The sequence below is a fragment of the Pelobates fuscus genome, chromosome 9 (assembly GCF_036172605.1).
Source record: "Pelobates fuscus isolate aPelFus1 chromosome 9, aPelFus1.pri, whole genome shotgun sequence".
NCBI lineage: Eukaryota > Metazoa > Chordata > Amphibia > Anura > Pelobatidae > Pelobates > Pelobates fuscus.
In genome coordinates, this window is record NC_086325.1 from 137,948,316 (window position 1) to 137,975,261 (window position 26,946).

The 26,946-nt window shown below is 41.6% G+C and overlaps 2 protein-coding genes across 3 annotated transcripts in view; one reads left to right on the forward strand and one right to left on the reverse strand.

The window, feature by feature from the left end:
- Positions 1–2,811: 2,811 nt before the first annotated feature.
- PLP2 (proteolipid protein 2) lies at positions 2,812–25,540 on the forward strand. Its single transcript, XM_063432514.1, has 5 exons — positions 2,812–3,048; positions 19,486–19,641; positions 20,755–20,850; positions 23,049–23,139; positions 25,207–25,540. Exons 1-5 carry the CDS (start codon positions 2,953–2,955, stop codon positions 25,224–25,226), a joined length of 459 nt encoding a protein of 152 aa, XP_063288584.1. The 5' UTR covers positions 2,812–2,952; the 3' UTR covers positions 25,227–25,540.
- Positions 25,523–26,946, reverse strand: part of PRICKLE3 (prickle planar cell polarity protein 3) — a 36,354-nt gene continuing 34,930 nt past the window's right edge. The window contains exon 8 of one of the 2 annotated variants that reach the window (XM_063432511.1): positions 25,523–26,462. In XM_063432511.1, the coding sequence (XP_063288581.1) occupies positions 25,783–26,462 (680 nt within the window). In that variant the 3' untranslated portion in view covers positions 25,523–25,782. The remainder of the gene's footprint in view (positions 26,463–26,946) is intronic. The other variant, XM_063432513.1, reaches the window with a different exon arrangement.

Below are 26,946 nucleotides of genomic sequence, written 5' to 3' on the forward strand. Positions count from 1 at the left end.
ATTCTCTCTTCTGTATCCCAAGTTTTATTTTATTTGAAAATAAAAATGGTCAAATTGAAAAAAAAAAAAAATAATAAAAGCTGTACCTTTTTAAAAAATAAAAGTGTGTGGATGCAGTGTGTGTATGTGTGTATAGTGGATGCAAGGTGTGTGTAATGGATGCAGTGTATGTAGTTAATGCAGTGTTAGTGTGTAGTAAAGTGACTGTAGTCGATGCAGTGTGTGGATATCGTGAATGTAGTGTATGGGCTGTACCGCCTGATGGCAGCCCACAATGTGTGTATTATAGTTTGTGATAGGGATTAGGAGTGTATATAAGGAGACGTGTTTGCATAGGGGGTATAGTGTGTGTGTGTGTGTGTGTGTTACAGGGGGATATGAGTATAAACATACATGGATACAACAGAATCTTGTTGATAGATGAATCTCTTAGAAACAAAGATAACACATAGTCCAAGTGTTGCTTTTATACAAAAACATATAAGGTGGTATATTGGAATGAAAGCACACTCACATTTTCAAGAGCTAAATAGAGCTCTGCTGTTAAGGGCGTGGACGGTATAATCCCTGCCTACAGATATATTCCCCGCAGTAGTGATGGTGGATTTCAGCAGTGATGATGGTATTTTTCTCAATGAGGTGTGGTATGTGAAGACACAAGTGAGAACATCCAATAGTATAGTATGTATGGTTCACTTTTCCTTTCTTAGATAAAATGAGTTTTGTACTCACATTTTATAGAGCATAGACCTGCTCTGGTGTAGTAGGGCGTTGGTAGTACAATCCCCACCTAGGATATATAGAACTGGAAGTATAATGGAATTCAGAAAACCGGATGATTTACTGTGCTTATGGCTGTCCCTGCAGGGGTTGGTACTGTGAGTCCTGGGAGTAGCTTTGGAAATGCTGTATGGGGTCCAGGCATGCTGCAGTGGTTGTGAGTTTTAATAGTCAAGGTAATAAGCCAAGATGGATGGATATGGAAGATTCCCAAATTTTCCCCATTTAGACTCACGGAGATACCTTGGGCGTGTCTTGGGAAATACTGTAAGCCGAAAATCTATCATACTGTTTTGATTTAGCATCATCGGGATTAGTGTGACTTGTCAGAAATTCAAAAGGCCAAGCTAAAACCATAGCCGACTTGCAGAATTTGCGTTTAATTCTCAACAGGACCAGGTTTAGTACAGATCTCATGGGGTTATACTCCACTAAACAATGCATTTTAGTGCGTGAAATTCGAATGGCTTAATTTGGGTAAAAATACATGATCTTGAAAATTTTCATTTCTCCAACTCAATAATAATCACATTGGCTATTTCTGTTTAAATCTTACTATTCAGGTTTGATTCTCTAAAACATGGTGTTTACAGAATAATCCCATATGTGGGAGTCACTCACTGATCACCAAATTGGCTTGTTTGACCTTGGCTGCACCCAAATTCTGGAAAGATATGTGTACCCAGTCTGTTTCCTAATCTGAAGATTTTTCCCAAGATAATCTGAAGGAGTTAGATAGTTAGTGCATGGATCACCTTTTTACACTGTCCTGTAGGGCAGTGCATTTTAACAACCTCCCATTTTGAGCTGTGTACACCTAGCAAGTTGCAATTTGCATGAAGAAACCACTCTTGCCTCAAGCAGTTGGGAGAAGTGTCTGTTAATGTTTTCCCATGCTGATAATTCCACAAGCTGTCTCATGTTGAATTTGCTGCTGTTATTTCCCCCCCCCCTGTATCTATGGTGACAGGGAGTGGTTAAAATGAAAGATTCCCTTCCTATTCGTCCCAGTTCTAAATAGGAGTAGACCCCGTGTAATAAAGCTGATAGAACATTCCTCAAACAGGTGAGAAAATATTCAGAGACCATTTTAACAATAAACTGCTATGTTTAGCAGTCTAATCTCAACAGAAACAATGTATTGACCAGATGTGCAGAATTCCCCTGAAACCTATATATTTTGCCATGGTCTTGCAGGGCAAAGCCAACTAACCCTTTCATCCCTATAAAGATGCAGATTAATTTGATTCCATTTTTGCCCAGTTTTACCATAAAACCGTGGAGCAGCAGACTGTTTGAATCTGCTAAGGTTTTCCAAAGTTAATCGTTTAACCCCTTCCTTGCAATGGAACAGCATTACAGTGGCTAGTAACCCCTAAACAGCCATGGCGATGCAGACTCACTTGCCTCCACTTTTCCTTTAACCATGCTTTTTAAAAAAAAAATCGTATTTCAACCACTTCCTTGTGGTTCCCCTAACCACATTAGGGGGAAGAAATAACCTCTTCATTGCCATGTTGCTGCAGATTGATCATTTTTGGCCAAGCTTTTCAGAAATTCCGCTTTTAACCCCTTCTTTGCATTAAGTGGAGGGTGGGATGTGCATAACCATGGTTAGAATTAACCCCTTCAATTCAATGGAAAAGCAGACTGTCCAAACTCTCACTTGCCTTTTCCCTAGATGTAGTCAACTTTTCTTGCCAGTTTTCCATTAACCCTTCATTTAACCCCCTCCGGGCGATAGTGTTGGAATGCGAAAGTAACCTCTTCACTGCCAAATAAACCCCAGCAGGACAGTGCAATATGCCATATTGTAAGTACACCTGTATTTACTTAAACCCGTGTTGGAGAGGCCCTGCACAGTCTCGGTTTATGACCTCTGCCTAGCTTGCAGACCGATATCCACTACCCCTTTAGTCAGGTGCTGCTGGTTTACAGATGTGAGGCCCAGATAGAGCTAGGATTGGGGTTGGAATCTTCCCACAAGTAGCTGATACATTCCTGATTGGATCCACAGCAGCCTCCTCTCTCTCCATAAACGGCCTGGCAGCTGCTGGGAGTCCCAGCCCTGTCCACACCCTGTAACCAGCCCACATGTACTCACGGCACCCCGCCCTGCCACAGCTCTCCACACTGCGTGCCCTCTTCTAACAGTGCCCCTTCTATGCCAGCATGTCGGACCCAGCACCCCAGGGCAATGGCAACTTCATGAGCGAAGTGATCTCTTACAGCAAGACCAGGAAGGGGATCCTCTTTGTAACAGAAGCAGTAAGTCCCTTAATGGCTTTATAGTAACTTTTTGTACTCCACCCACACCCCTAACTCTACCATATTTAAAATTTTTCTAAACCTCACCTTTTTATTTTAATGCACTTTTCAGAACCATACAATGTATGTATCTACTAATATTCTATATTATTACTGTGATCCCTACGCCACTAGCGATTTCCTGCCTGTTTCTCCTCCTTGTCTACATTGTTGTTTTTATTTTTATTTTTAACATTTTTAAACTATGTTTAGCCTGGTCTAGGCTCTCCTTTCATCCGCCTCTCTCTGAAATTGCAACACGAGGCACAGGGAGCCAATGGAGGGCTACCTGTTTTTATCTGACTGGGAGGCAGAGGCACAGGGCATCTGTAACATTAACATCAATTTATATTACTGGGTTTATGTACATCAGGCGACAGTCTACGTATGGCAAATAGCTACATTCTACTTGTTTCCATGGTGATGCATTCAATTTCGAAATTGCTGTTCTACATCGCCCATTTTATATCAGCCATATGTCTAGCTGAGCTACTTGGGGAAAGATATATCTGGCTGTTTATCTCTCTCTATCTGTTCATCAATCTTTATATGTGTATGTTGTCAGTCTGTCATCCATCCATCTTTAATTATGTTATATATGTCAATCTGGTCATGTTTAATACATGATCTATATGCATTTGCCTGTCTGTATATTTTTATTTATATATATATATATATTATGCATATGGCGGTTTACCCCACCCCCATTGTTTTATTTTATTTGTTTACGTTGACATTCCCTTCTTTGTGTTTTTTTTGTTTTTTTTTACTTTTTTCTCCCCCTCCAATTATGATATTACAATGAAGCAAGAGGTGCCTTTTTGTGTGTGTGTGAAAACAGGCACAAGTTATAAATTGCCTGACAATATGTAGTTTATCCCTCTAGCCTCAGAAGGGTTAATAAAACCTGCTCCTTCCATTTTTAGAGGTTCCACCTAGTCACTTCCCTCATTCATACAGTACCCACTGAACACAAGGGGCCCAGGAAAAAATTAGTAACCAAAAAGCTTTCCATGCCTTCCTGTGGCACACCCATTGCTCTTTTAAAAACTTTTTTTTTTTTTATAGCCGCCCATAATTCCCTTGTCAGCCATTCCATGCTAGTGGCTCGGGGGGAACTGCCCCATGCCAGCCCTCCCATGGCGCTTGCCAGCTTTATTTTATTTATTTATTTTCTCAGATGGTATTTGTCAAGATAAAAAAAGGCACACAAACTGCCAGTGGAGGTTATTTTATTGTGGGAAAGGTACAACAAGTGGGCAATGTTTTGGCACATTAAACAGGTTTACCAGAGTATTGCCCCCACATCTGGTGGAAACACCAGGCGATCCCGGGTTCTCTCACTAAAATCTTTAACCTGCAGAAGGGAAGTAAAAATAAAACCTAGAGTGAACAAAAATAATAAGGTGAAGTATTAAATTACTTTCTAATAAAGTGCAGATAACAATAGAAACATTTAGTCCTCTGTGCCACAGAGTATCCAGAGATCCCCCTTCTTTAGTAACAGTTTCTTGTCGCCTCCTTTCCGAAGAGGGGGTACATTATCTATAATTTGAAATCTTAACTGTTGCACAAAGGTGAGGGAATGTTTAAATGAACATAAATCAACTATACGTACCCACAAGATTAATTTACCTGTTCCAGAACATTTCGTAGCATGTGATCACAATGTCTTACAGTTGAGATTAAAGGAACACTATGGTTACCAGACTTAATGTGGTGGTTCTGGTGTCTATAAGCATGGCCATGCAGGCTCAGCAATGTAAACTCTGCCTTTTCAGAGAAAAGGTGGTGTTTAGATTGCTACATAATAACACCTCTAGTGGCAATCACTCAGACAGCCACTAGAGGGACTTCCTGGTTAGGTCCTGCACTACATTCAGCGTCTATGGGAAAGTATAGGTTTGGCTGAGGTTGGAGGTTTTGAGTCAACCGCAGCAATGAAGAATAGGTAAGTAAACATACCTTTAACTCCTTACTGAGGGGGCCGAATCACTTAAAAAGGTTGTCCAACACTATAGTGTTCCTTTAAGCAGAGATGTTGCACATTTGTGGTGGCTTTTTCCACAATAAAATCACTTCAATTCAATTCTTTTTATTCTGTTTAGTGTTTGGGAATGGACTGCGGATGCCCGGCTTGAGCACTGCTTACATGGAGGGGGCTGTGTAATGTGTAGATTTTCGGTATCTATTGGTATTTATTAGTCATCCATTATTTGTTTTTTATTAATATTAGGAGTACCCAACAAGGCAGTCCCAACTGTAGGTTTCCTTTTTCACTAAAATAGTCAAGAGGTAGACCCCCATCTATTGTAGAACTGCAACCCCAATGGCCCTTGCCAATGGAGGGCTAACAACTCTAACAACTTGACCTGTGGGAAAAGTAGAAACAAAATGCCATTCTTTTGTCGATGAAAATCCGATCTCAGTGTGGAGCATGCAGTGTAAATATAGAACTGACAAATGGAGGCTGCTGGATTTGAAAGGTGTGCCATCATATACCCCTGTAACCTCCAGCAGTGTGAAGAAACATAATGGGGAAATATCCCAACTTGACCAGCCCTGGAGAGCACTAAAAGTTCAGGCCACCAACCCATGTACAAACCCTTGCAGACCTGAACAGTTCCTATCTGCTACCTTACTCCTGCAGAATTATGGCTGATGGTATCTATTAGTCACCCAGTGTCTGTTTATTTACATGAGGGATAGCCAAAAATGAATCCCCACAAGTGTTCTTCAGTTGCATCTCACATGATGCTCCATGCATGCATTATGAGAATTGTAGTTCTGCATGGGATAGGTAATGGGTTACCTACTGGCAAACCTCCCAGCATTTCACATGGACTTTACTTTTAGGGTGTGAGTTGGGGTGTGGCCAAGGACCGAGACTGATTTCTAAACACCTTTTATTGTAGTTTAAAGACACTTTACTGTGAGTGTATGACAGAGCTCCACAGTAAAAATATTCAGAAACACCAACAATATGGAGCTCGTAGAAAAGAGGGATTTAGACCCAAAAAATAGGGACTATCCCTCCTAAGTAAGGATACTTGGGAGGTGTGTGAGTGTTGACTGACAGAGAGTTGAGATGTTTGATAAATATAAGGTTCAGCATTCTCAAATCTGCCCAGCAGTTCAATCTGCAGGATGAGGCCGGGAATTACGACCATGCAGAAAGCTCTGCCTCGAGATGGTGCTTTCAATCATTCTAACCACCCAATTCATGGACGGGTCTGCCCCTCTGGGCAGCCTGCTCTCTTGCCTGCCCATCTCTGTCCTGGACCTGTGGGCAGGCAAATAGACTACACCATGTTCTGATAATTTAATTATTTCACATTGCAATGATGTAAATGTGTCTGCCTCGATTAAAAAAAAAAAAAAAAAATTTAAACAAAATCAGCCATAAACTTACAATTTCAAGTACATAGAGCATAGATGGGTTTAAGTGTATTTAAGGTTTCAATTCTGACCATAAATTAATAAAAAGTAACCCCCCTTTAAAAAAAAAAAAAAACATCAATTGAAAATGGATTGTAACAGGAAACTACCGTAACAAATACTAGAGAACCCACTTCCCACTGCCTACGCTGGCCTTTTTTTTTTTTTTTTTTGTGTGTAATATTATTGCTACTATCTACTCACTGTTGTATCGCATGTGCAAGTGTTATTGTTCTGTTTAAAAAGTTATTCTGAACCTTATAGGAAAGCTCCCTATAGTAACCCCTCACTTCCCGTGGGGGTAAAAACACCGGCGCCAATGTCCCTCGGGTCTGCCTCTGCTCTTTCCCCGCAGGCGGGGGAGACCTAATGCGCATACGCGACAATGACTGTGCTCGCATTAGGATTTCCCCATAGGTAAGCATTATACAATGCTTTCCTATGGGGATTCGGGTGACGTTGGATGTCCTCATGCATAGCTTGTCGACCCGGAAGTCCCTCTAGTGGCTGTCTGGTAGACGGCCACTAGAGGTGCAGTTGACCCATAAAGGTAATTATTGCAGTTAATTAATAACTGCAATAATTACATTTTGTGGGGGTTAAGGGACCAAGGAATATGCATCCAGACCACTTCAATGTGCTGAAGTGGTCTGGGTGATTATAGTGTCCCTTTAAAGGTACATCTCCATCACTGTATTACCTCTTATGATTTTTGTATAGATTATAGCGCATGGAGCTCCCTATGTCTGTCTTCTCTGAAGTGGGTATCGTGCTTATAGTGTCCCTTTAAGTTCTAAGACATGTTTTTTACTGAATCATTTATTTATTTATTTTGTCCTGGCGTCTGGGAGTTTGTTAGCCCCCAAGACGGCCGTCCGAGGGAGAATGGAAGTGGGCTTGCAGCTGGCTGAGGGAGAATGGAAGCTGTGATCTTACTGCTCTGCTCACTCGTGAAGGAACAGAGCAAAAAGATGACAGTAGCCACAAAAAAAAAATAATAATAATTGTGAGAGAATATGAGTGTGTCTGTCAGTGAGTTTGTCTGTTTAGGTGACTGGTCCTCCTTTGATAGCATGGGAAAGATGTTTTTTACTCACCTTTTTTCCCACGCTGTGCCGGTCTTGCTTCGGCTGGCCCTGGCTCTATGGCCAAGACATCAGTCTTCATAATCTCAGCCAATCCAATGCTTTCTCACAAGAAAACATTGGGAGGCTATTGCACATGCATGGCAAAATGCCACACTGCACCTATCAGCATCTCCTCATAGAGATACATTGAATCAATGCATCTCCATGAGGAACGTTTAGCATCTCCATGCAGAGCTTTAAAAAAATAATAATCTCGGCACCCAACTTTTTCAGCTGGCCCCTAGATTCAACGCAAATTTGTCAAGCCCTGATTTTATATACTTTCATATTAAACTACAGAACAGGTATATAAAAGTAAGTAAACAAAGATTTATAGAAACCGCAGTATCGTGACTGTACAAGTCATAGTACTCACTTTTCAGGAAACAAATTACAGCCAGCATTGGCATCCTTTTTCATATCTTTTCTCCTTTCTGTTTACTTACATTGTAAATATTAAATTGCAGGTGCTTGATGCTTGGCACTAAGCATCAGGGCTTCATTCTGGTACACTTATTTTATGCCATAAACCCTAATACAGCTGAGTTTATGGGAAATGTACTTTAGCCGTCAGTGGCAGTTCCATTCATCACATCTGACCGCCCTATTCACATTTTTTTGCCGATCTGCTTACAGTCCAAATAGCTCTGTATTTCTTGCCTAGTGTAGCAAGAGCACATTTAATCCTATGTATGTACTGCATTTTCGTGCGTCCCAAAGAAAGATGTCATCTCTGCCTTTTGCTTAGCTCCTTTTTGCAGCTGGAGGTTTTTTTAGGAAAGCGATCCAAAATTAAGACTGTCCTGGCAAATCTGAAATAGAATGTGACGGCAGATGAGAACCATTTGGCCCATCTAGTCTGCCTAACTTTCTAAATACCTTAATTAGTCCCATGCCTTATCTTATAGCTAGGATCGCCTAATGCCTATCCCACGCATGCTTAAACTCCTTTACTGTGTTAACCTCTACCACTTCAGCTGGAAGGCTATTCCATGCATCCACTACCCTCTCAGTAAAGTAATACTTCCTGATATTATTTTTAAACCTTTTGTCCTTCTAATTTAAGACTATGTCCTCTTGTTGTGGTAGTTTTTCTTCTTTTAAATATAGTCTCCTCCTTTACTGTGTTGATTCCCTTTATGTATTTAAATGTTTCTATCATATCCCCTCTGTCTCGTCTTTCCTCCAAGCTATACATGTTAAGATCATTTAACCTTTCCTTTTTTAAAGGATTACTTTAGCCTCTTTGTGGCACAACCCTAGTACATGCCATAGCCATAGCCCAGACACAGAGCTGCAAATCTACAATTTCTAAATATAATGTAAAATCAAGAGAGCGCAAACAAACATTTAATAGAAATACCATCTATAGACCGTTAAAACTATGATCACATATAGTAGCAGTTATGTACACAAAGAATTTTCCAAAAGTTAAAATGTATATGGAAAAAGTGCCATCGCTTGGCGAAATATTGTTTGTTTATAAATTTATCTAGTTTTCAAGTATGTCCTGGGTCCACAAAACATTGCATTGTTACAATAGGATACAATATTACAATAATAACAATCCCTTTAGATAAATAATCTAGGGTACCACAAACTATATAAATTTGACCTTGTGTATATGTAGAGTCCCAATTCACATTCAATTTAGTGCAGTATAAGTACAGGAGGACGGGGATATGCATCCTTATGTATTTCAAAAGTATCCAAAAAGGTAGCGAGTTCTGTCTATCCACCAAGTATATTGATACCTTTTTTAAAAGGATAAAAAATGTGCACATTAAAGAATTAAAAAAAAAAAAAAAAAAAGATGTGCACATAGCATAATATTGTACACTTTATTGATAACAATCCCCACTACCCCAAATGAAACTTTCACATAAAATAAATGTGGTATTGTCTCCAATAACCACACAAACCGCGTTGTAACAATATTGTGGAGGTGTTTCCACTCCATCTGATGGTCGTCTCTGCACATGGACCAGGACGAATCTCCAAAGGGCCGGAAGGACAACCGCATTGCACACCGCTGCGTTTGCCTAGAGGCTCTGGAGGCCGCTCTCCATCAATGCGTTTTGCCCGCTTCCTGTGGGCTTTCTCAAGATAGGAGGCGGTGGCAATGGGTAGTGGGGTGTGTGTGTGTGTGTGTGTGTGTGTGTGTGTATCTCTATCATAGCGATATCCCAATGTCTCAGATTTAAAGTCATAGTGTCGTATTACTTCATGCATCATTAGAAAATAATAATGAATGAATTAATAACAATGTCAGTTATTATAAGTTTGTTTTTTAATGTGGGAACTGCAATGTGTGTACATTGATTGGTCTTCCTTGTGGAAGGATCACTAAATTTCAATCTGTCAGAACGAAAAAAAGAATATGATATTAAAGAATGCATTCCATGTCATACTAAACAAGTAATTTATATTTTAAGCTGTACTTGTGGACTTCAATACATTGGCCAAACAAAAAGGATGCTAAAAGTAAGACAGAGAACATACATACAATATAAAACGTAAATTTATGCAACACACTGTATCGAAACATTTCTCTGAACACCATACAGGAAATCCAAGCACATAACAATTTTGTGGTATAGAAAAAGAAACTCGCATACCAGGAAATGTTCTGGGTTTATAGCCTTAAAACCTTCGCCCCCTCTGTCTTAAATGCAGAGTTTGAACTAGCAAATATTGTATAATTCTTTGTTTGTTTTTTTTAATCAAAAAGTGTTTTCTCTTTTATATAAATAGAATTTTATTTGGATATTCAAACTTTGATTATGTTAGGGGATTCTATAGATTTTTTTTAATTTTTTTTTTAATATAACATCTGTACAATGCTTTTAGCTTTTTCTACCTACACTGATCTCATATTGTTTTAATGTATGATTAAATCTTATGGTAATATATGATTTCTATGACAATCTCCCACTTAATATATTTTGAATCATTTTTCAATTTGTCTAGACGTAATCTGTTTAAATTTGTGTGCGCTTAATAGAATATCAAGAATACTGTTATATACAGTTTTTGTTATTAGCGACATGTATATTAATTTACAATGTGGAAAGGAACATAGTGCAATATGTCAGGATACGTACATCTTAAAAATGTATCGAGGGGGAGCCAGCAGCCTCACGGGACGGACGCAGGAGAAGTGAGCTTTGTGCAAAGTCCACACTAACCGGCTAATAACGACAGTGTTACCCGGTCGCACACCTTTCTCCCTGCACACCAACCTTGCTGAAGCTGATTGGGAAGCGCAGCAAGAAATACCGGGCCGATCCAAGCCCTGAGTTCCGGGACTTTCCTGCGGCAAACGGCTAGGCCAGAGGCATCCAAAACGGCGCCGGCGGAGGCCTCCATGTCGGAGTCCTCGGACGGGGAGAGCTTCCCTGAACAGCTCTCAGAGTTCAAGAGGGCACATAAAGCTGACCAAGGGCACCAGGGGCCAGGAGATACAGCCCCTTCCACCAAAGCCGACATAAAAGCCCTACTCCATGAAATAAGGGCGATGTTTCAAGCTGATGTGGCGGTGGTCAGAGAAGAGGTAGCCACACTTGCCACCAAGGTGGCCAACACGGAAGCAGATATGGAGACTGTGAAAGTGGCACAATCTGCTACAGATGCAGCTCTGCACACGGTCCAGAAGAGCAGTACGGCAATACTTAACCGTTTGGCTATCCTGGAGGACAGGACAAGGGCGCGAAATGTGAGACTCAGGGGGATCCCTGAAACTGTTACAGCCGAAGAAATGCCTCACTATCTCAGGCGGCTCATGACAACGCTTCTATCACCAAAACAGGTAGCAATAGACTATTACTTTTGCCTACCTAAAGCTCCTCAAGAGGCACCCAAAGACGTGCTGATAAAATTTGTCCGGGACTCCGATAGGGGGATTATTATGGGAGCAACCAGGAAAACACCTGCTGTTGATTTTGAGGACCACCACCTCACCTTCTATAGGGACTTGTCCCGCCACACCATCCTATGGAGACAGTCGCTTCGCCCACTCACCCAATTACTCCGAGACCACAAGATACCCTACAAATGGGGGATGCACAAGCTCCTGGTAGAGAAAGACGGCAAGACCCACTCCCTCACTCACCTCTCGGAAGCTTCTGCCATACTCAGCGAGCTGGGAATGCCAAGTGGAACCTTATTGGCAACACCCCGACCAAGGTGGCCGGTTGACCAGATAACCCCTTTTGTACCACGAGCAACGATGGCACCACCTGGCAACGCACTGACCTGAGGAGTTGCACCACCCCTCTCGGAAAGGACTGCAGGCCAACCCAAACTGTACACACCTTGTCTCCTCTAACTCAAGGATTAAATACTTGGACTACTCCCAGCGGTTTATATTGTAGTTATATTTTAGTTCTGATTACCTCTTCATTTACTAAATGATGTTTCATTTATTTTTCTTACTGATGTTCCATTTATCTTACTTGATTTTCTAAGTCTCTGGCTCTGCAAGCTGACGTAAAATCTGACAGTCACAGTGACCCTCCCCCACAATTAGCTGACAGACAAGTGCCACCCCAGATGTGTAATAATGCGACTAGCAACGCTACAACACAGCTGACCTCACTAGACATAGCTGACCGCCATAGCGGCAAACAAACCAGACGACACTCTTACCACTTAGTATCGAGTGTGACCAGGGGTCAAGTCCTGGGGAATAAAGTGTGGGAACTCACTCGAGTTCCACCCTCACCCCACCACCAGAAAAAAACAAAACTTGCATGCATATTTAAACACATACACTCACAGACACACACACAGACTCACAGACACATACACACACACTCCCAGACACACACACTCCCAGACACATACACACACTCCCAGACACATACACACACTCCCAGACACATACACACACTCCCAGACACATACACACACTCCCAGACACATACACACACTCCCAGACACATACACACACTCCCAGACACATACACACACTCCCAGACACATACACACACTCCCAGACACATACACATACACACACTCCCAGACACATACACACACACACACTCCCAGACACATACACACACACACACACTCACAGACACATACACACACACACACTCCCAGACACCTACACACACACACACACACTCCCAGACACCTACACACACACACACACACTCCCAGACACCTACACACCTACACACACTCCCAGACACCTACACACACTCCCAGACACCTACACACACTCCCAGACACATACACACACTCCCAGACACATACACACACTCCCAGACACATACACACACACACACACACACTCCCAGACACATACACTCACAGACACACAGACACACATACATACACACTCACATACATAAAAATTATTTGTATATATTTTTTTAAAATTTAAAAAATGTCCACCCAGCCTCCCTACCTGGAGAGCTGGCGTGGACCTGTCCCTGGGGTCCAGTGGGGCTTCAATGCGGCCGGCTCTTGTCTTGCTGTCAGCCGCGGCGAGGGAGCTGTGTCCTCTCTGCTCCCTCTCGCCGCGCGGGCTGTCTGCTGATGCCGGGAGCCGGAAATGACGTCATATTCCGGCTCCCAGCATCAGCAAACGGCGCGGCGAGAGGGAGCAGAGAGGACACAGCTCCGTCGCCGCGGCTGACAGCGAGACAAGAGCCGGCCGGGGGGGATCCTTCAGGTGGCCTTTAGGCCACCTCTTGGGCCCCCCATGACAGGGGGCACTTGGGGGCGGCATTTTTTGCCGCCCCCTGAGTGCCTGCAGGACCACAAATGGGAACGGCGTTCCTGCACTAGAAAAAGTGCAGGAACGCCGTTCCCATGCGTTCCTGCAGGACTCGAGCCCTGAGTGTGACAGTCCATGTCTCCAAAGGCCAAAGGGAGACGCTTCAGCGCATACACACACACGATATGCTAGCTGACAGACTCAGTATAATGCTTTAGATATGTTTAATTGTTAAAAAATACAAAACTGTGCTGTATACCATTTTAATGCTCCTATTATCTTTATGTGAAAAATTGTTGACACCACAGGCATGTTGAATATGAAGTACAACAAATGAAGCACAACCAAAATTAAAGAATAAAAAAAAATAAAAAAAAATGTATCGAGTGACTAGGTGACTGGGGCCCTGTTCCGCGGTGAATAAATGGCTAATTAACCATTTATTTGCTTACCTTAATCCAGTGCCGGGCTCCCTCAGGAGTGGTGACCTCTCCTCCTCCATCAACGTCAGCTCCTGAGTGGAGCCGAATGCACATGCGCGGCCAGAGACCTCCAGCGTCAAAAACGATCCCCATAGGAAAGCACTGAGTAATGCTTTCCTATGGGGATCGTTTTTGACGCTGGAGGTCTGTGAGGACGTTCAGTGACCAATATGTGCGATTTATTCTGTGTAAATTGCGGAAGCGGCTTCTAGTGGCTGCTATGTATTCAGCTGCAGGGTTAAAACTAGGGGGACCTGGCACCCAGACCACTTCATTGAGCTGAAGTGGTCTGGGTGTCTATAGTGGTCCTTTAACCCCTTAAGGACACACGACATGTGTGACATGTCATGATTCCCTTTTATTCCAGAAGTTTGGTCCTTAAGGGGTTAATTTAATAAGTAATATGACACTATGACTTAAATCTGAGACATTGGGATATCGCTATAAAATATATATATAATAATTGTCCTGATGAAAGCTCTGTGTAAGAGCTGTAACGTTGACTGGAACTGTAAGAATAACGAATTCTGGAGTGCCGGTATTTCTTTCATTATTTATACTTTGTGACCCGAGCACCGGTTATTTATTTTGTTAAAGTTGGAGTGCAGGAGCCTTGGATGGGGTAAAACCTACTCCTTCTAATCTATGGCTGATGCTATCATTTTTTTTGTATTTATTTATTTTAAGCATTGGGACTCTCAGGGGCCTCATTGTTGCCACGGGGGCACCACCAATGGAATGTTGTTGGCATTATTGTACGCTTTGTTCCGGGACCCAGCACCTCCACAGCAGAGAAACTTCCTCTGTGATGGACCTATACCATTTACTTTTATCGCAGGATGAATAATATTAAAACTCTTACATGAAATCCTTGTAAGCTCAGAGCAGGAAACACTCCAAAAAAAATTGCTTTATAAATAGTTCATACAACTCCTGCGGGTTTATCTTTCCTCCGTGTCCTCCAATCAAGTGCTAAACACTGAGCCCATCTCCAGTGACGTCTACTGTGATCTGTTTTGCCCAATCACATGAATGACTTGTTCTGGATTTGACCTGCAAAATCTGGAGATTTGGAGCAAATGTCTGGACCTCAAATTGTGAATTCCATATTTACCTTGGTATATACTGAACATTATTCAGAAGGTGAGGATGCTGACCGATTAAGAAGCACCAAAGCTCTGAACCTTTTTAAGGTTGTATACCACGTCCTCTCCAAATCAAGAACAAGTTGGTAATGTGATTGGGCGAAAATGCACCACAACAGACGTCACTGACTCTATTTGCTTATAATTTACACTTTGTATGTGTTTTGAGCACATCAGTGTTTTTTTGGTTTTGCTGGGTATTTTTTTTTTTTTTTTGATACTGAATGTGTTCAGTGCATGCAGCTAAAAAACCTGAATAATTTATAAAGTGCAAAATATTTTCAAATGCCTTGCATTTTTATTTGTTGGAATATATTTATTATTCATACTAAATCTAGTATGACAAAGCAAATTCGGCTGTGCCGTATCACTCTTAACCCTGACTGGCTCCCTAGACATTGTAAGTTCAATAATGGCAAAAGCCCTGGTTGGTACATATGACAAACTCCTAAACACCATTACTGTTATGTGTTGCCTTGGAGCTCTTAATTATTTTGCAAGCACAAGAAAAAGTGACTCGTGTCATATAAAGCGAAATATCAGTTGTATTATGGCCTTCCTCTTCTTATATTGCAATGCTTACAGAGACTTTCGTCACCAGTGAAATCATTTGAGCGGACTTAAAGTGACTCTGTCCTCAGTAATTGTCTATAGCAGGGGTAGTCAACTTTTTAATACTTACCGCGCACTTTTGTATCTTTGTTGATGGTAAAACTTCCTTACCGCCCACCAATGCCGCAGTAACTAATTTTCTAGTGCAAGTGCTATTTTTTTATTTTTAATTAGAAAGGAGTGTTTTTTTTTGTTTTTTTATATTATGTGCTTAAATCTATATATATTTTTTTTCCCTGTGTGTGTGTGTGTGTGTGTGTGTGTGTGTGTTGCAAAGGATCTATGCTGTGTGTAGGTGGGTGATTTGTGAAAATCTATCTTAATGTTTCCCCCTCCTTTCTTCTTACCTTTTACCAGGGAGGGGGGACATAATGCTAGTGGTGGCATGTTCACTTTAGCCTGCAGCTCCTCCGGCTGCAAGCTGACTCTCCTGTGAGCACAGCACAGTACTGTATCAAAACATTGCCAGGGTAATGCATGGCAACGCTCGCACCAGCCTGCTTGTGGCCCTTCCCTCCCTCTGCTGGAACTAGGTGCCAGCGGGCCGGTGAGAGAGATTTTTAATTTCCTCACCAGCCCGAGAGGGCTTACAGCAAGGGTGGCTTTGCATGGGCCTGCAGGGGAGATGAAAGGATCTCCCCTGCCGGCTTTGGTCCATGACCATCGAGGCCCACTGGGTGTTTTTCTGCAGAACCCCCCTGCTGCCCACCTGAAATCCCAAACCGCCCACTGGTCTATAGTCAAGTTGTCACAGCATTTTTTTTTAAAGTGTGTGTGTTTGTTTTTTATTGAAATTTATTTAACAAATTCAAATAAAGGAGTTCCAGCTTGCGTGTGGGCACAGAGCACCATCATAGTGTGTGTGTGTGTGTGTGTGTGTGTGTGTTTCCTGCACAATGAAAATTGGCTGCTACTTTGCAAATTGCAGAATTTAAAGGATTACTATAGGCACCCAGACCACTTAATCTAAATGGAGTGGTCTTGGTGCTGTGGTCATACGTTTTAGCTCTGCAATGAAAAATATTGCTGTTTAGTAGATGTGTAACTATTTACATTGCATGGTATACCGGACGGGCACTAGAGGCTCTTCCACTGTGAGAACAGTCAATCATTGTTCTTATAAATAACTTCCAATATGAGTGCTGCGCTGCCTTGCATGCACTTTGTGTCACCAATGTGACTCTGTGGAACATTGGACTGGACTTTTAGTGTCCGCATGATGTTGCGGGAGGCAGACCGAGTGGCTGCAGGAACTCAGGAGCTTGTGGTGAAAAAAGGTACCGTAAGTAAAACTCTTTTTATTTTGTTTCCAAATTTATTTAGGTTGGGGGAGGGGGGCTATTCCTAATGCAATAATGTTCCTTTAAATTTTCTGTTACGAACATCCCATGTTGACTTCACTCGAGTGTTTTTTTTGTGTTTTTTTTTTTTTATTTGTAGCTGTCAGACACATTTGATAAAATGTTGTTTGTGGAAAATTCACCGTAGAATTTAAAATTCTATGGCCCAAATAACCCAGCTGGAAACATAGCTGCCTTGAATTTTTGCAATTGATGCAATCCACACATGGCCGCTTCCACAGTGAAACACTGAAATGGATATTCACACCGTAATTTCCGCCTAGCCTTTTCGGCTAAAATAAAATACCACTCTGCTATTTTACATTATCATTTTAAAAGGTATTTATGGAAAAAAAATGTCAGGTGACTGAGTCACATTAAGAAGTGACTAAAGAAGTGGAGAACTGCATGAAAAGTAATAAGATAAACAAAATACACAAAGGTTATATATAAAGGGAGAAGTAGGGAGGGGAACCACTTCTGCAGATCTGATAAATGGTAAAGAAAACACACCCAGGCAGGGAATTCATAGTGATAATTTTTCCCGTAACGTTCAAACAGGAAACACCTCTGACTTAAGGAGATTTTCCGGCTATGTTGGCCATTAATTTTAAACTTTCTATTAAGTTCCCCAAAAGTTTCACTTTAGTGGAAGGCAGACTTGGTTCCCATAGAGCAGGGATAGCTAAAAAGCAATACAATCTGACTTTAAAGCTGTAAAGAGTTGTCCTACAATTAATGAATTGGCAAAATTATGGCCATTTTTATGTGCATAGACAATTAATGCCTTATAGCCATCATCAGGAGGGCGCTAAATGGACATTACATCAGTTCTGATTTGTGCATAGGTCTTATTTATGTTTCCATAGTGCTTCGTTTGAGAAGTGTTGTTTAAGTGTTCTGGAGCCGTAAAGGTTTGGAGTTTTGGCAAACATTTAGGTCAGTTGAGTTTAAAAAGATAAGAAAAAGTGATAGAGCGAAAGCTTTGAAAGGAGATAGAAGGGTTGGTGGTGAAGTAACAATGAGGACAAGCTGGCAAACGGTCAAAGAGCGCATTTAAGGCTTGATGGGATTCCAGGGCAAGAATTTTTGTAATGTGGGTGGTTAGTGTTGCAGATAAGATCTGTGTAGGCTTATTCATTTAAAGTGTGAACTGTTGGGAATATAAGCTGAATTTCCAAACAGCCAAACTATAAACATAGTTGAAATGGGTTCATTTCTTTTTTTTGTATGGGTTTTCCATACAGGCAGTCTTATTCACTGAAGTGAGAATTCAAAGTGAATTTCAAACTTAACTCCAAAATAACTGGAAAAATTCTGTCCGCTATGCTTTTAGTTTACGTACTCTGACCTTAAAGGGAGACTCCACCCGCAAATACCAACTAAATAAAAATCACTGTTTAGTAGATTTGAACTGAAATGAAAACTTGCATGCATTTAATTATGTGTGTTTTTTTTTTATTCTTTTTTTTTTTTTTTTTTCAATCAAAGTTCTATATAAAAACAGCTTGCAAAATCTGCAGTTCTCTTGTCTGCAGCCTTTGCAAGTCCTCCCCCTGGCTGTCTGATTAGTGATTAGGAAAAAAAAATAGGATGATGGGGGGGGGAGGGTGGGGTGAGGGGGGCATGGAGCCAACGCACGGCCCTGAGCTCTGTGCCCTAATCAGCAATAAATTGAGAATAAAGTGGCATTGGGGCGCGTGAGCTACACCAAATTTCACACCCCGCCTTGGAGCAGACAATGGGCCGGAAAACTAAAAAATCTCAAGCCGACAAAGGCCCTACTACAAGGGACATCGGCGAGCTGCTGCGGCACTCCCAAGACCTGGAGGATGAAATTTCCTCATACTCCTCGAAGGAAGCTTCCATCGACCCAGCAGAGGGAGCATCACGCAGCCCACCGGTAGAGTCTGTCTAAAGGCGCAACTGAAGGGGCTACTATGAAGATCACGCTACTTGAGGCTTCTAACAGAACTCAAGACGCCAGATTGACGGTAGAACAGGTTGCTGACCTGCAGCACCAGCAACTCCCCATCAAGGAGCGGGTGGACGCATTAGATTAACAGAGGGGGAGGTACAACCTCAAAATTAGGGGCATTCCTGACACGGCGGGCCTCAATGACATACCCCACTTCATCAGACGCATGACCATCGCACCCTCCGCTTCAACCTCAGGCCCACGTAGGGGATAATCTCTTATTATTGTAAATTGCTTTACTGTTATGTAATTTTCCTTTTGTATAAAAAAACAAAAACAACCTCACACTGCATGTTACATACTACGTGATGCTATGTGGCTCTGCTAGGCACTACTGAGTTGATATGTTTCAGATGATACTGTATTGTACACTTTCCATGCAGTGTGAGCTAAAATAAAGCCTTAGAAAAAAGCTAAAGTGCTTTAGGGGTCTGGAGTGTCCCTTTAAACATCAAATTCACATGAATAACCTTGTTGGTGAATAATCCCACATGTCAGCCATTCCTAAACAAATCATTCTTTGCTAATTGCTATACATGTTTTGATTACAGGTTCTCTGTCTCATCATCGTGATTTGTTTTGCTGCCTCTCGAACTCCAGGGTACCTCGGGCTTGCTATCACTGAACTAGTCTTCTGTATCGTCTTTTTTGTGATCTTTGCCGTTCACTTCAACCAGCAGCTTTCCTTCATTCACTGGGGATGGACGGTAAGTACAGGGTCATACGACCAGCTCAAACTGAAGATGGCGTTGGATATGTACTGCTAGTAAATGGTGGAAGGAATTTTGGGTAATGTCGGCTATTATGAGGCCTTTATAACAAAAGGAGTTCTCAAATTAGCACTGCAGAATACAGTAGATATTCAAAAAATGGTAATGTCATTTTAATGTTTTTATTTTTTAACTTTTGTATTTTATTTAAGAACTAGTGACTCCCATAGCTACTATTCTATTTGTATGTTATGGTCTTTGCGGAGTTTTTGTTTTTTAATTACTTATTGATTTTAGAAGGCTTCGTCTAGGCACCATAAACTAGTTTCCATTCTGTAGCGACATCTCCCAGGTTAAAGTAAAACCTGATTTGAATAATTTGACCCTGATCTGGCCTACCAGGGCACATGTAGGTCAGCCTCTCTTCGGATATATGTTAAGCAGAGGATCCCCTTCCACAGAATATAAAGATTTGTCCATGTTTTGCCTATCTGGACAGTATTAACTAGCTGAGAATGTCTAGCTGATCTCCCCGACAACAAATCTTGTCCAAACAATAATACCTAAGTTGGGACATCCACTTTTTCTATACCTGAAGAGAGATCAGATCCAGGTAAGTGTCAAAGTGTTTTAAAACAGTTTGATTAATCCAGGGCATGGCGCTAGGTGTCTCCTGGTACCTTAACCAGCAGTCTGTAATGATTTATGGTGCCTAGACAGACCATTTAAGTGACATTACTATAACTATTACAGTCGGGATGGTGGCACATATTCTTGTTCTAGCAATCAGTACAGCAAGTATAATTCAACACCATAAGGATATGCTGTGTAAATATATTGATTTATTTTTATCAAGAGTTCATTTAATTTTACCATGAAGGTAATGCCTTTTCATTAGTGGTCTATGGTTGAGGGAGTATTCAGCCTCTTAACTACTACCTGGCCCACACCCCGATACCCATTGTAAGGAATTAAACTGTTTACTACTTATGAAAATATCTTCTAAGCTACTGAACTGTTCTTTGACACCAATAATGGTCCTTTTCCAGGTGACAAGTCACAATTATAGGATGCCTTATATGTTACCATTTATTTTTTTCTCCCAATCAGGATTTCCTTCGTGCTGCCATCGGTTGCCTCTTATTTATCATTACATCCATTATCTCCCTGATTAACCATGGTGATGGGTCTGCTATTGCCGGAGCAGTGAGTGTTGCTTTATATCACTTTCCTAATTGTGTTACTTCATCTCCTTGTGTCTCTCCTCAATCCCAGTGACAGAAAATGAAGCTTAATGAAGTGGTCTGGGTGCCAGGTCCAGCTAGGGTTAACCCATTTTTTTTTATAAACATAGCAGTTTCAGAGAAACTGCTATGTTTATAAATGGGTTAAGCCTTCCCCCAAAGCCTCTAGCGACTGTGTCATTGACAGCCGCTAGAGGCGCTTGCGTGATTCTCACTTTGAAAATCACAGTGAGAGCACGCAAGCGTCCATAGGAAAGCATTGTAAATGCTTTCCTATGTGACCGGCTGAATGCGCGCGCAGCTCTTGCCGCACGTGCGCATTCAGCCGACGGGGCGGAACGGAGGAGGATCGGAGGCAGAGAGCTCCCCGCCCAGCGCTGGAAAAAGGTAAGTTTTACTCCTTTTCCCCTTTCCAGAGCCGGGCGGGAGGGGGACCCTGAGGGTGGGGGCACCCTCAGGGCACTATAGTGCCAGGAAAACGAGTATGTTTTCCTGGCACTATAGTGGTCCTTTAAAGCACGTTGTTTGTGACCACCCCAATAGGTGTAATAGAGGCTGTAAGATCTACTAAAACCTGAAGGATCTAGATGTAACTGATGCCATTTATGAATCTGTTTATTTACCATATTTCTTCATAGACCCTTAATGCTATGCAATATAATCTGCCAGAGGTGTAACAAACCAGTTGAGGGCTACTATGCATGCAATTCATTGAAAGTTCCTACAACGGATTTCAACTTCTTTCCCGTAGTTTGCCATCAACTTCTCACCTTTTTAATAATGGGATGTTTATGGTACTAGGCTGAGGTTCGAAGTAGACCATGTGTTCCCCCACCATGGCTAGTTCTGATTCTTCCTCAATCACAAGCTTCACTGTAATATAGAAGGTGCTCTAATATGATGTAAATTGGCATAATTTGCTTGTGATTGATTCCTACCCCATGTGCAGTAGGGTTGCAGGGTAATCATTACTGGGTAAAGACTTTCCAATGGCCACTGCTCATTTCTCTACCCTGTGTGCCTTAATGTTAAAGTGTGTAAATAATCCAGACCTACTGCGTATAAGATTAAGTATATGCCCAGTACTATGATCCTAAATTAATGAGTCAGAGGCTAAACGCTATCTGACCCCAATTTATTAAAAAACAAACAAACAAAAAAAACCCTACTAAAGGTCCAGGGTATGTCCAGCCCTTTGGTGCCAACAGTGAAATCACCATTCTAGTTGGTAAGGACATCCCAACCTTCAGCCACTAACCCCATCAATACTTAAATCAACAGGATCATTTATATGCCCTCTTTGTATCCGAGGCCACCTCCTCTCTCTGCCAGATGCCAGGTTGGCACAAGAAAGGATTCAATTTACTGTTGAAAATTATATACAACTCTGCATTTGACCACAAATCCTCACCCCATCCATGCTCTATGACACAACCACAATTACAGCTTTGCTCTAAAGAAAGGTTTACCCGTCCTAGGGCATGCTGTCCTCAACTAGGAAACCACCCATGCAGTCTCAGCCAGTCACTTCTTTCTAGGTTGGATAAAGATTATGGTGGTCATGCACAAGTATTAATTCTGTGTGCTGGTTTATATTAAACCGTTTTGTTTGAGATAAAACCAGTGGTAGGACCCCGTTTATTTTTTTTCTCTCCGCTCCTGTGTTGGTTGTCGCCCAAACGGGAAATACATTTTTCTCTCTCTCTCTGGTAACCATTACAGTAATGAACAAAGTAGTGTCCAGTGCCTTGATCCTTTACCTGTCTCTTGAAGTGTGCTCTATTGTGTTTCGTTTAGCAGTGGAATTCAAAGGATCATTGATAAAGACCCATATCCTTACCCTACAGCCCTTGTCCTGCGCATGTAACACAGAAAATAAACTGTAGCAGTTAGATTGCTTAGATCATTGCTTTAAAACATAGCCCATTACCGTTCCAACCTCTAAATAGGTAATTGAACAAGATAAAGACTTTCAGAGGTCACACCATTACTGTGCTATGTTTAATGGGCTCTGTCAATACAGTGTTTACCACAGTAAATGAGTTGAAGCATTTTCCTTAGTTTGGGGTTGTCTGCATGTGATTTGGGGTTCTTGGCACCCAGTATAGTACTACTGAAATATGGCTACTCCGTCTGATTTGTACATCTTTCGTCTTGCAGGTATTTGGACTTATAGCCGGCATACTCTTTGGTTACGATGCGTACAACACATTTGCACAGCTCAGGAGGAAACATCAACCAGCTGCAACTGGTAATTAATCTGTGCTGTACAATTTCTGTAATAAGTACTGAAGATTATCTAAACCAGGGCTGCCCAATAGGTAGATCTCCATATGTTGTAGAACTACAAATCCCTATGATGCTTTGTCATTCTAAAGGCATGCAAAGCATCATGGGAGTTGTAGTTTTACATCTGGGGATCTACCTATTGGGGAGCCCTGATCTATACAGATCTATATAGTGGATTCTGCTCTAAAGGTTCAGTTTCAACATGTTTTGTATTCTTTAAACAAAGGACCCAATTCCATGCTTCTCTATGCTGATGGATTATTAGATATATAAACTATAAATTTGCACTAGAAAATAGCAGTTGATCTGAATAGTTTATCCAATTACTTTATTTTTATTTTTTAAAGGGACACTATAGGCACCCAGACCACTTCAGCTCAATGAAGTGGTCTGGGTGCCAGGTCCCTCAGGATTTAATCCTGCAGATGCAAACATAGCCGTTTCAGAGTATTGAAAAATGCTTTCCTATGGACACTTTGAATGCACGCACGGCACTTGCTGCGCATGCGCATTCAGCTCCGCTGACGTCGGCGGGGGAGGAGACGTCACCAGTGCCGAGGGAATCCGGCACTGGAAAAAGCTAAGCTGCTGAAGCGGTTTTAACCCCTTCAGCGCCACGGGAGGGGGACCCTGGTGGTGGGGGCACCCTCAGGGCACTATAGTGTCAGGAAAACCGCTTTGTTTTCCTGACACTATAGTGATACTTTTCACAAATGGTTACTGTAACTCTCTTTAGGGTGCTTATTATAAATAGAATACAGAGAAATCTACTTTCCCTCACTGTTCTGTCCACCCTTGATCCATTTATACAACTCTGTAATTTTCAAACTAATCGTATTAACTAACATGCACATGAACACTATAGTGCCAGGAATACAAACCTGTATTCCTGACCCTATAGGTGTAAAAACACTGTTTAGGTGTCTAGCCCCCTTCCCCTCCCTTGTCAAAATAGTTGATTTTTTTTTTTTTACCTCTTTTACAAGTATCATGTGGGTTGAGTCAGAGCTGGCCCCGCAAAACTCCACCTCTTTGGCTAAAATCATCAATTTTGTTTATTTCAGTCAATCCAATGCTTTCCCATAGGAAAGTATTGAGAGGCTATTGTGCATGTGTGGCAAAACTCTGCGCTGCACCAATGAGTATCGTATCATAGAGCGTTTAAAGGACCACTATTGGCACCCAGACCACTTCAGCTTAATGTGGTCTGGGTGCCTGGTCCCTCTAGGATTAACCATTTTTTCTATAAACATAGCAGTTTCGGAGAAACTGCTATGTTTACATTAGGGTTTATCCAGCCTCAAGCGGCTGTCTCATTGACAGCCGCTAGAGGCGATTGCATGCTTCTCACTGTGAAAATCAGTGAGAAGACGCCAGCGTCCATAGGAAAGCATTGTAAATGCTTTCCTATGAGACTGGCTGAATGCAAGCGCAGCTCTTGCCGCGCATGCGTATTCAGCTGAAGAGGAGGAGAGCTCCCCGCCCGGCGCTGGAGAAAGAGGTACGTTTAACCCCTTCCTCTCCATCCAGCCCGGCGGGAGGGGGACCCTGAGGGTGAGGGCACCCTCAGGGCACTATAGTGCCAGGAAACCTAGTGTACTAGTGTCAGTGCACTCCGAGAAACATTCAGTGACTCCATGCAGAGCATGGAGACTCTGAACGAATGTGCAGCACTGACCCAGGAAGTACCTCTATTAGCCATCGGAGTAACTGCCATTGGAGGTGTCACTAGGCTGTAGTGTAAACACTTATCTCTGAAAAGCCGTGTTTACATTAAAATGCCTGCAGGCATTAAGCTGTAGCTGTACATTAAGCTGTAGTTGTTCTGGTGACTAATATCCCTCTAAAAAATCCAAATTATATATATATATATATATATATATATATATATATATATATATATATATATTTCTATGAATTACATTTTCTTAAAGTTCTTAGAAATGCACGTCGGAAAAGCATTGCATTACTATAAACTGTACCCAGGCACGCTGTATTCTGTTTTTAATGCTCCTTTTGTTTTTTCTAGAAACTACTGACGATGTTTAAAGCTCATGGTCACAAAGATGGAGGTGTCTCTTTGAGCTACGTGCCACCATATTTTCCTCACCTTCTGTATAGAGTTAACCGCGGTGATGATACCAGCTCTGGCACACAGGGTGTTATCTGTACAATGAATAACATGCATTTTTGTGTAATTGTATATGAATACTTTAGTGTACATATGTGAACAGATGAACATGTTAATGTATTTGTGTGCTGACACGTTTCTGTCATCGAATTTATCCACCATTAGAACGTTACTTTTAAAAAAACAGTGACATTTTTTTTTTTTTTTTAATACATTTCTCACAACAGAATAAAAAAAAGTTGATATTAGTGATGTGGTTTATTAAATAGCATAATTTGGGTGTTTTCACAGTCAGAAGTGCTATGGGACAGTGTAAAATTGAGCTATTTGCTACCTTGCTTGTATTCCAAAATTAGGTAGGTCCTCTGTTTTTTGATGGTAACATTGATAAGTCAGGTGTTCCAAAGTCAAAAACTATTCCTTCAGATTCTGAAGACCTTCACAAAGATGAAAGATGGTGATCTTATGGTCAAGTCACGATAAATTGCAACTCTTGTCTTTCTTTTTTGGGGTTGAAACTGGAGTCGGTGGAGCTTTGTATCCTGGGGATCTCATAAATGGGGGCAAGGGAATAGGTTCTCCTAGAAAGTAACCTTCTTCTTCTTCATCAGAAGAAGAGGATGATGTGAAAGAAGGATGAGAAAACCTTACAGGTTCTTTGAGTTCAGAGCTGAGTGGTATTTTGAAAGTGACCCGAGTTGCTGTCCGTGTTTGACTGCTTAAGTCAGGCAGAGAACGTCTTTGGGAACAGTCACGTGAGAATTCATTGGGAACTCTACGTAAACTGGAGTGTAAAGAACGCATTAGCGGAGTGTGCAAGTGGCAGGTTTGGGTTGTCCCTGACTGATCTAACATAGATACAGAGCGTCCTCCCATTCTGCTCTCCCCAATGATATCTTCTCCTTCTGGGTTATGATTTGTAGAGGTGCCCACATCTCGTGTCTCTTTCCTTAAAGGGATCTCTATTTGTGAGGGGCTTATTGAGTGCTCACTCGCTGTTCGTGCCAAACTACAGCTCCGGGAACAGTAAATTTGTCCATGTCGTGGTAGGAAAGGTCTGCCCAGCAGAGATGTCCTGCACCTTCCACAACAGAAGCAGCCCTCTGATGCATGCCAGTGCTGCCCTCCGTAAGACAGCTGGCCCTCATCTATACCTGGAGAGAGAGAACAATCCCGTGACTTGTATATAGACTATACATTAAAATAATAGCCTTACAGCATGAGCCTAGCTGGTACATTCTAACTTAATTTAAAAAAATAAATAAATTATTGTTGATATAAGTGATCCAACATAAGCTTTCCAACTGATCGAAGAGGGGTATTATTTCAGATATTTGCAATGTAGCACTTTTTGTAACCTTTTCCTGCCATAAACTAACAGATGTATTCATTAAACAGCGAATTGTAGTGAACTGAAAACAAAAAGTATAACGTTTGGACAAAAAGTGCCAAAATTTAAAATTCTAGTCACAGCTTCGCTATTGTAGCCTGATTTTGCAAATCAGTCTTCAATTCAGTACACGTTGCTGTTTATGAATAAACTCTCATTTAGAAGGAGTCTCCCTTTCTTTAAAAAGAAAATTAATATAATGAAAGATGCAATTTCGCCGCACACTTCCTTAGCATCCATTTGCAATG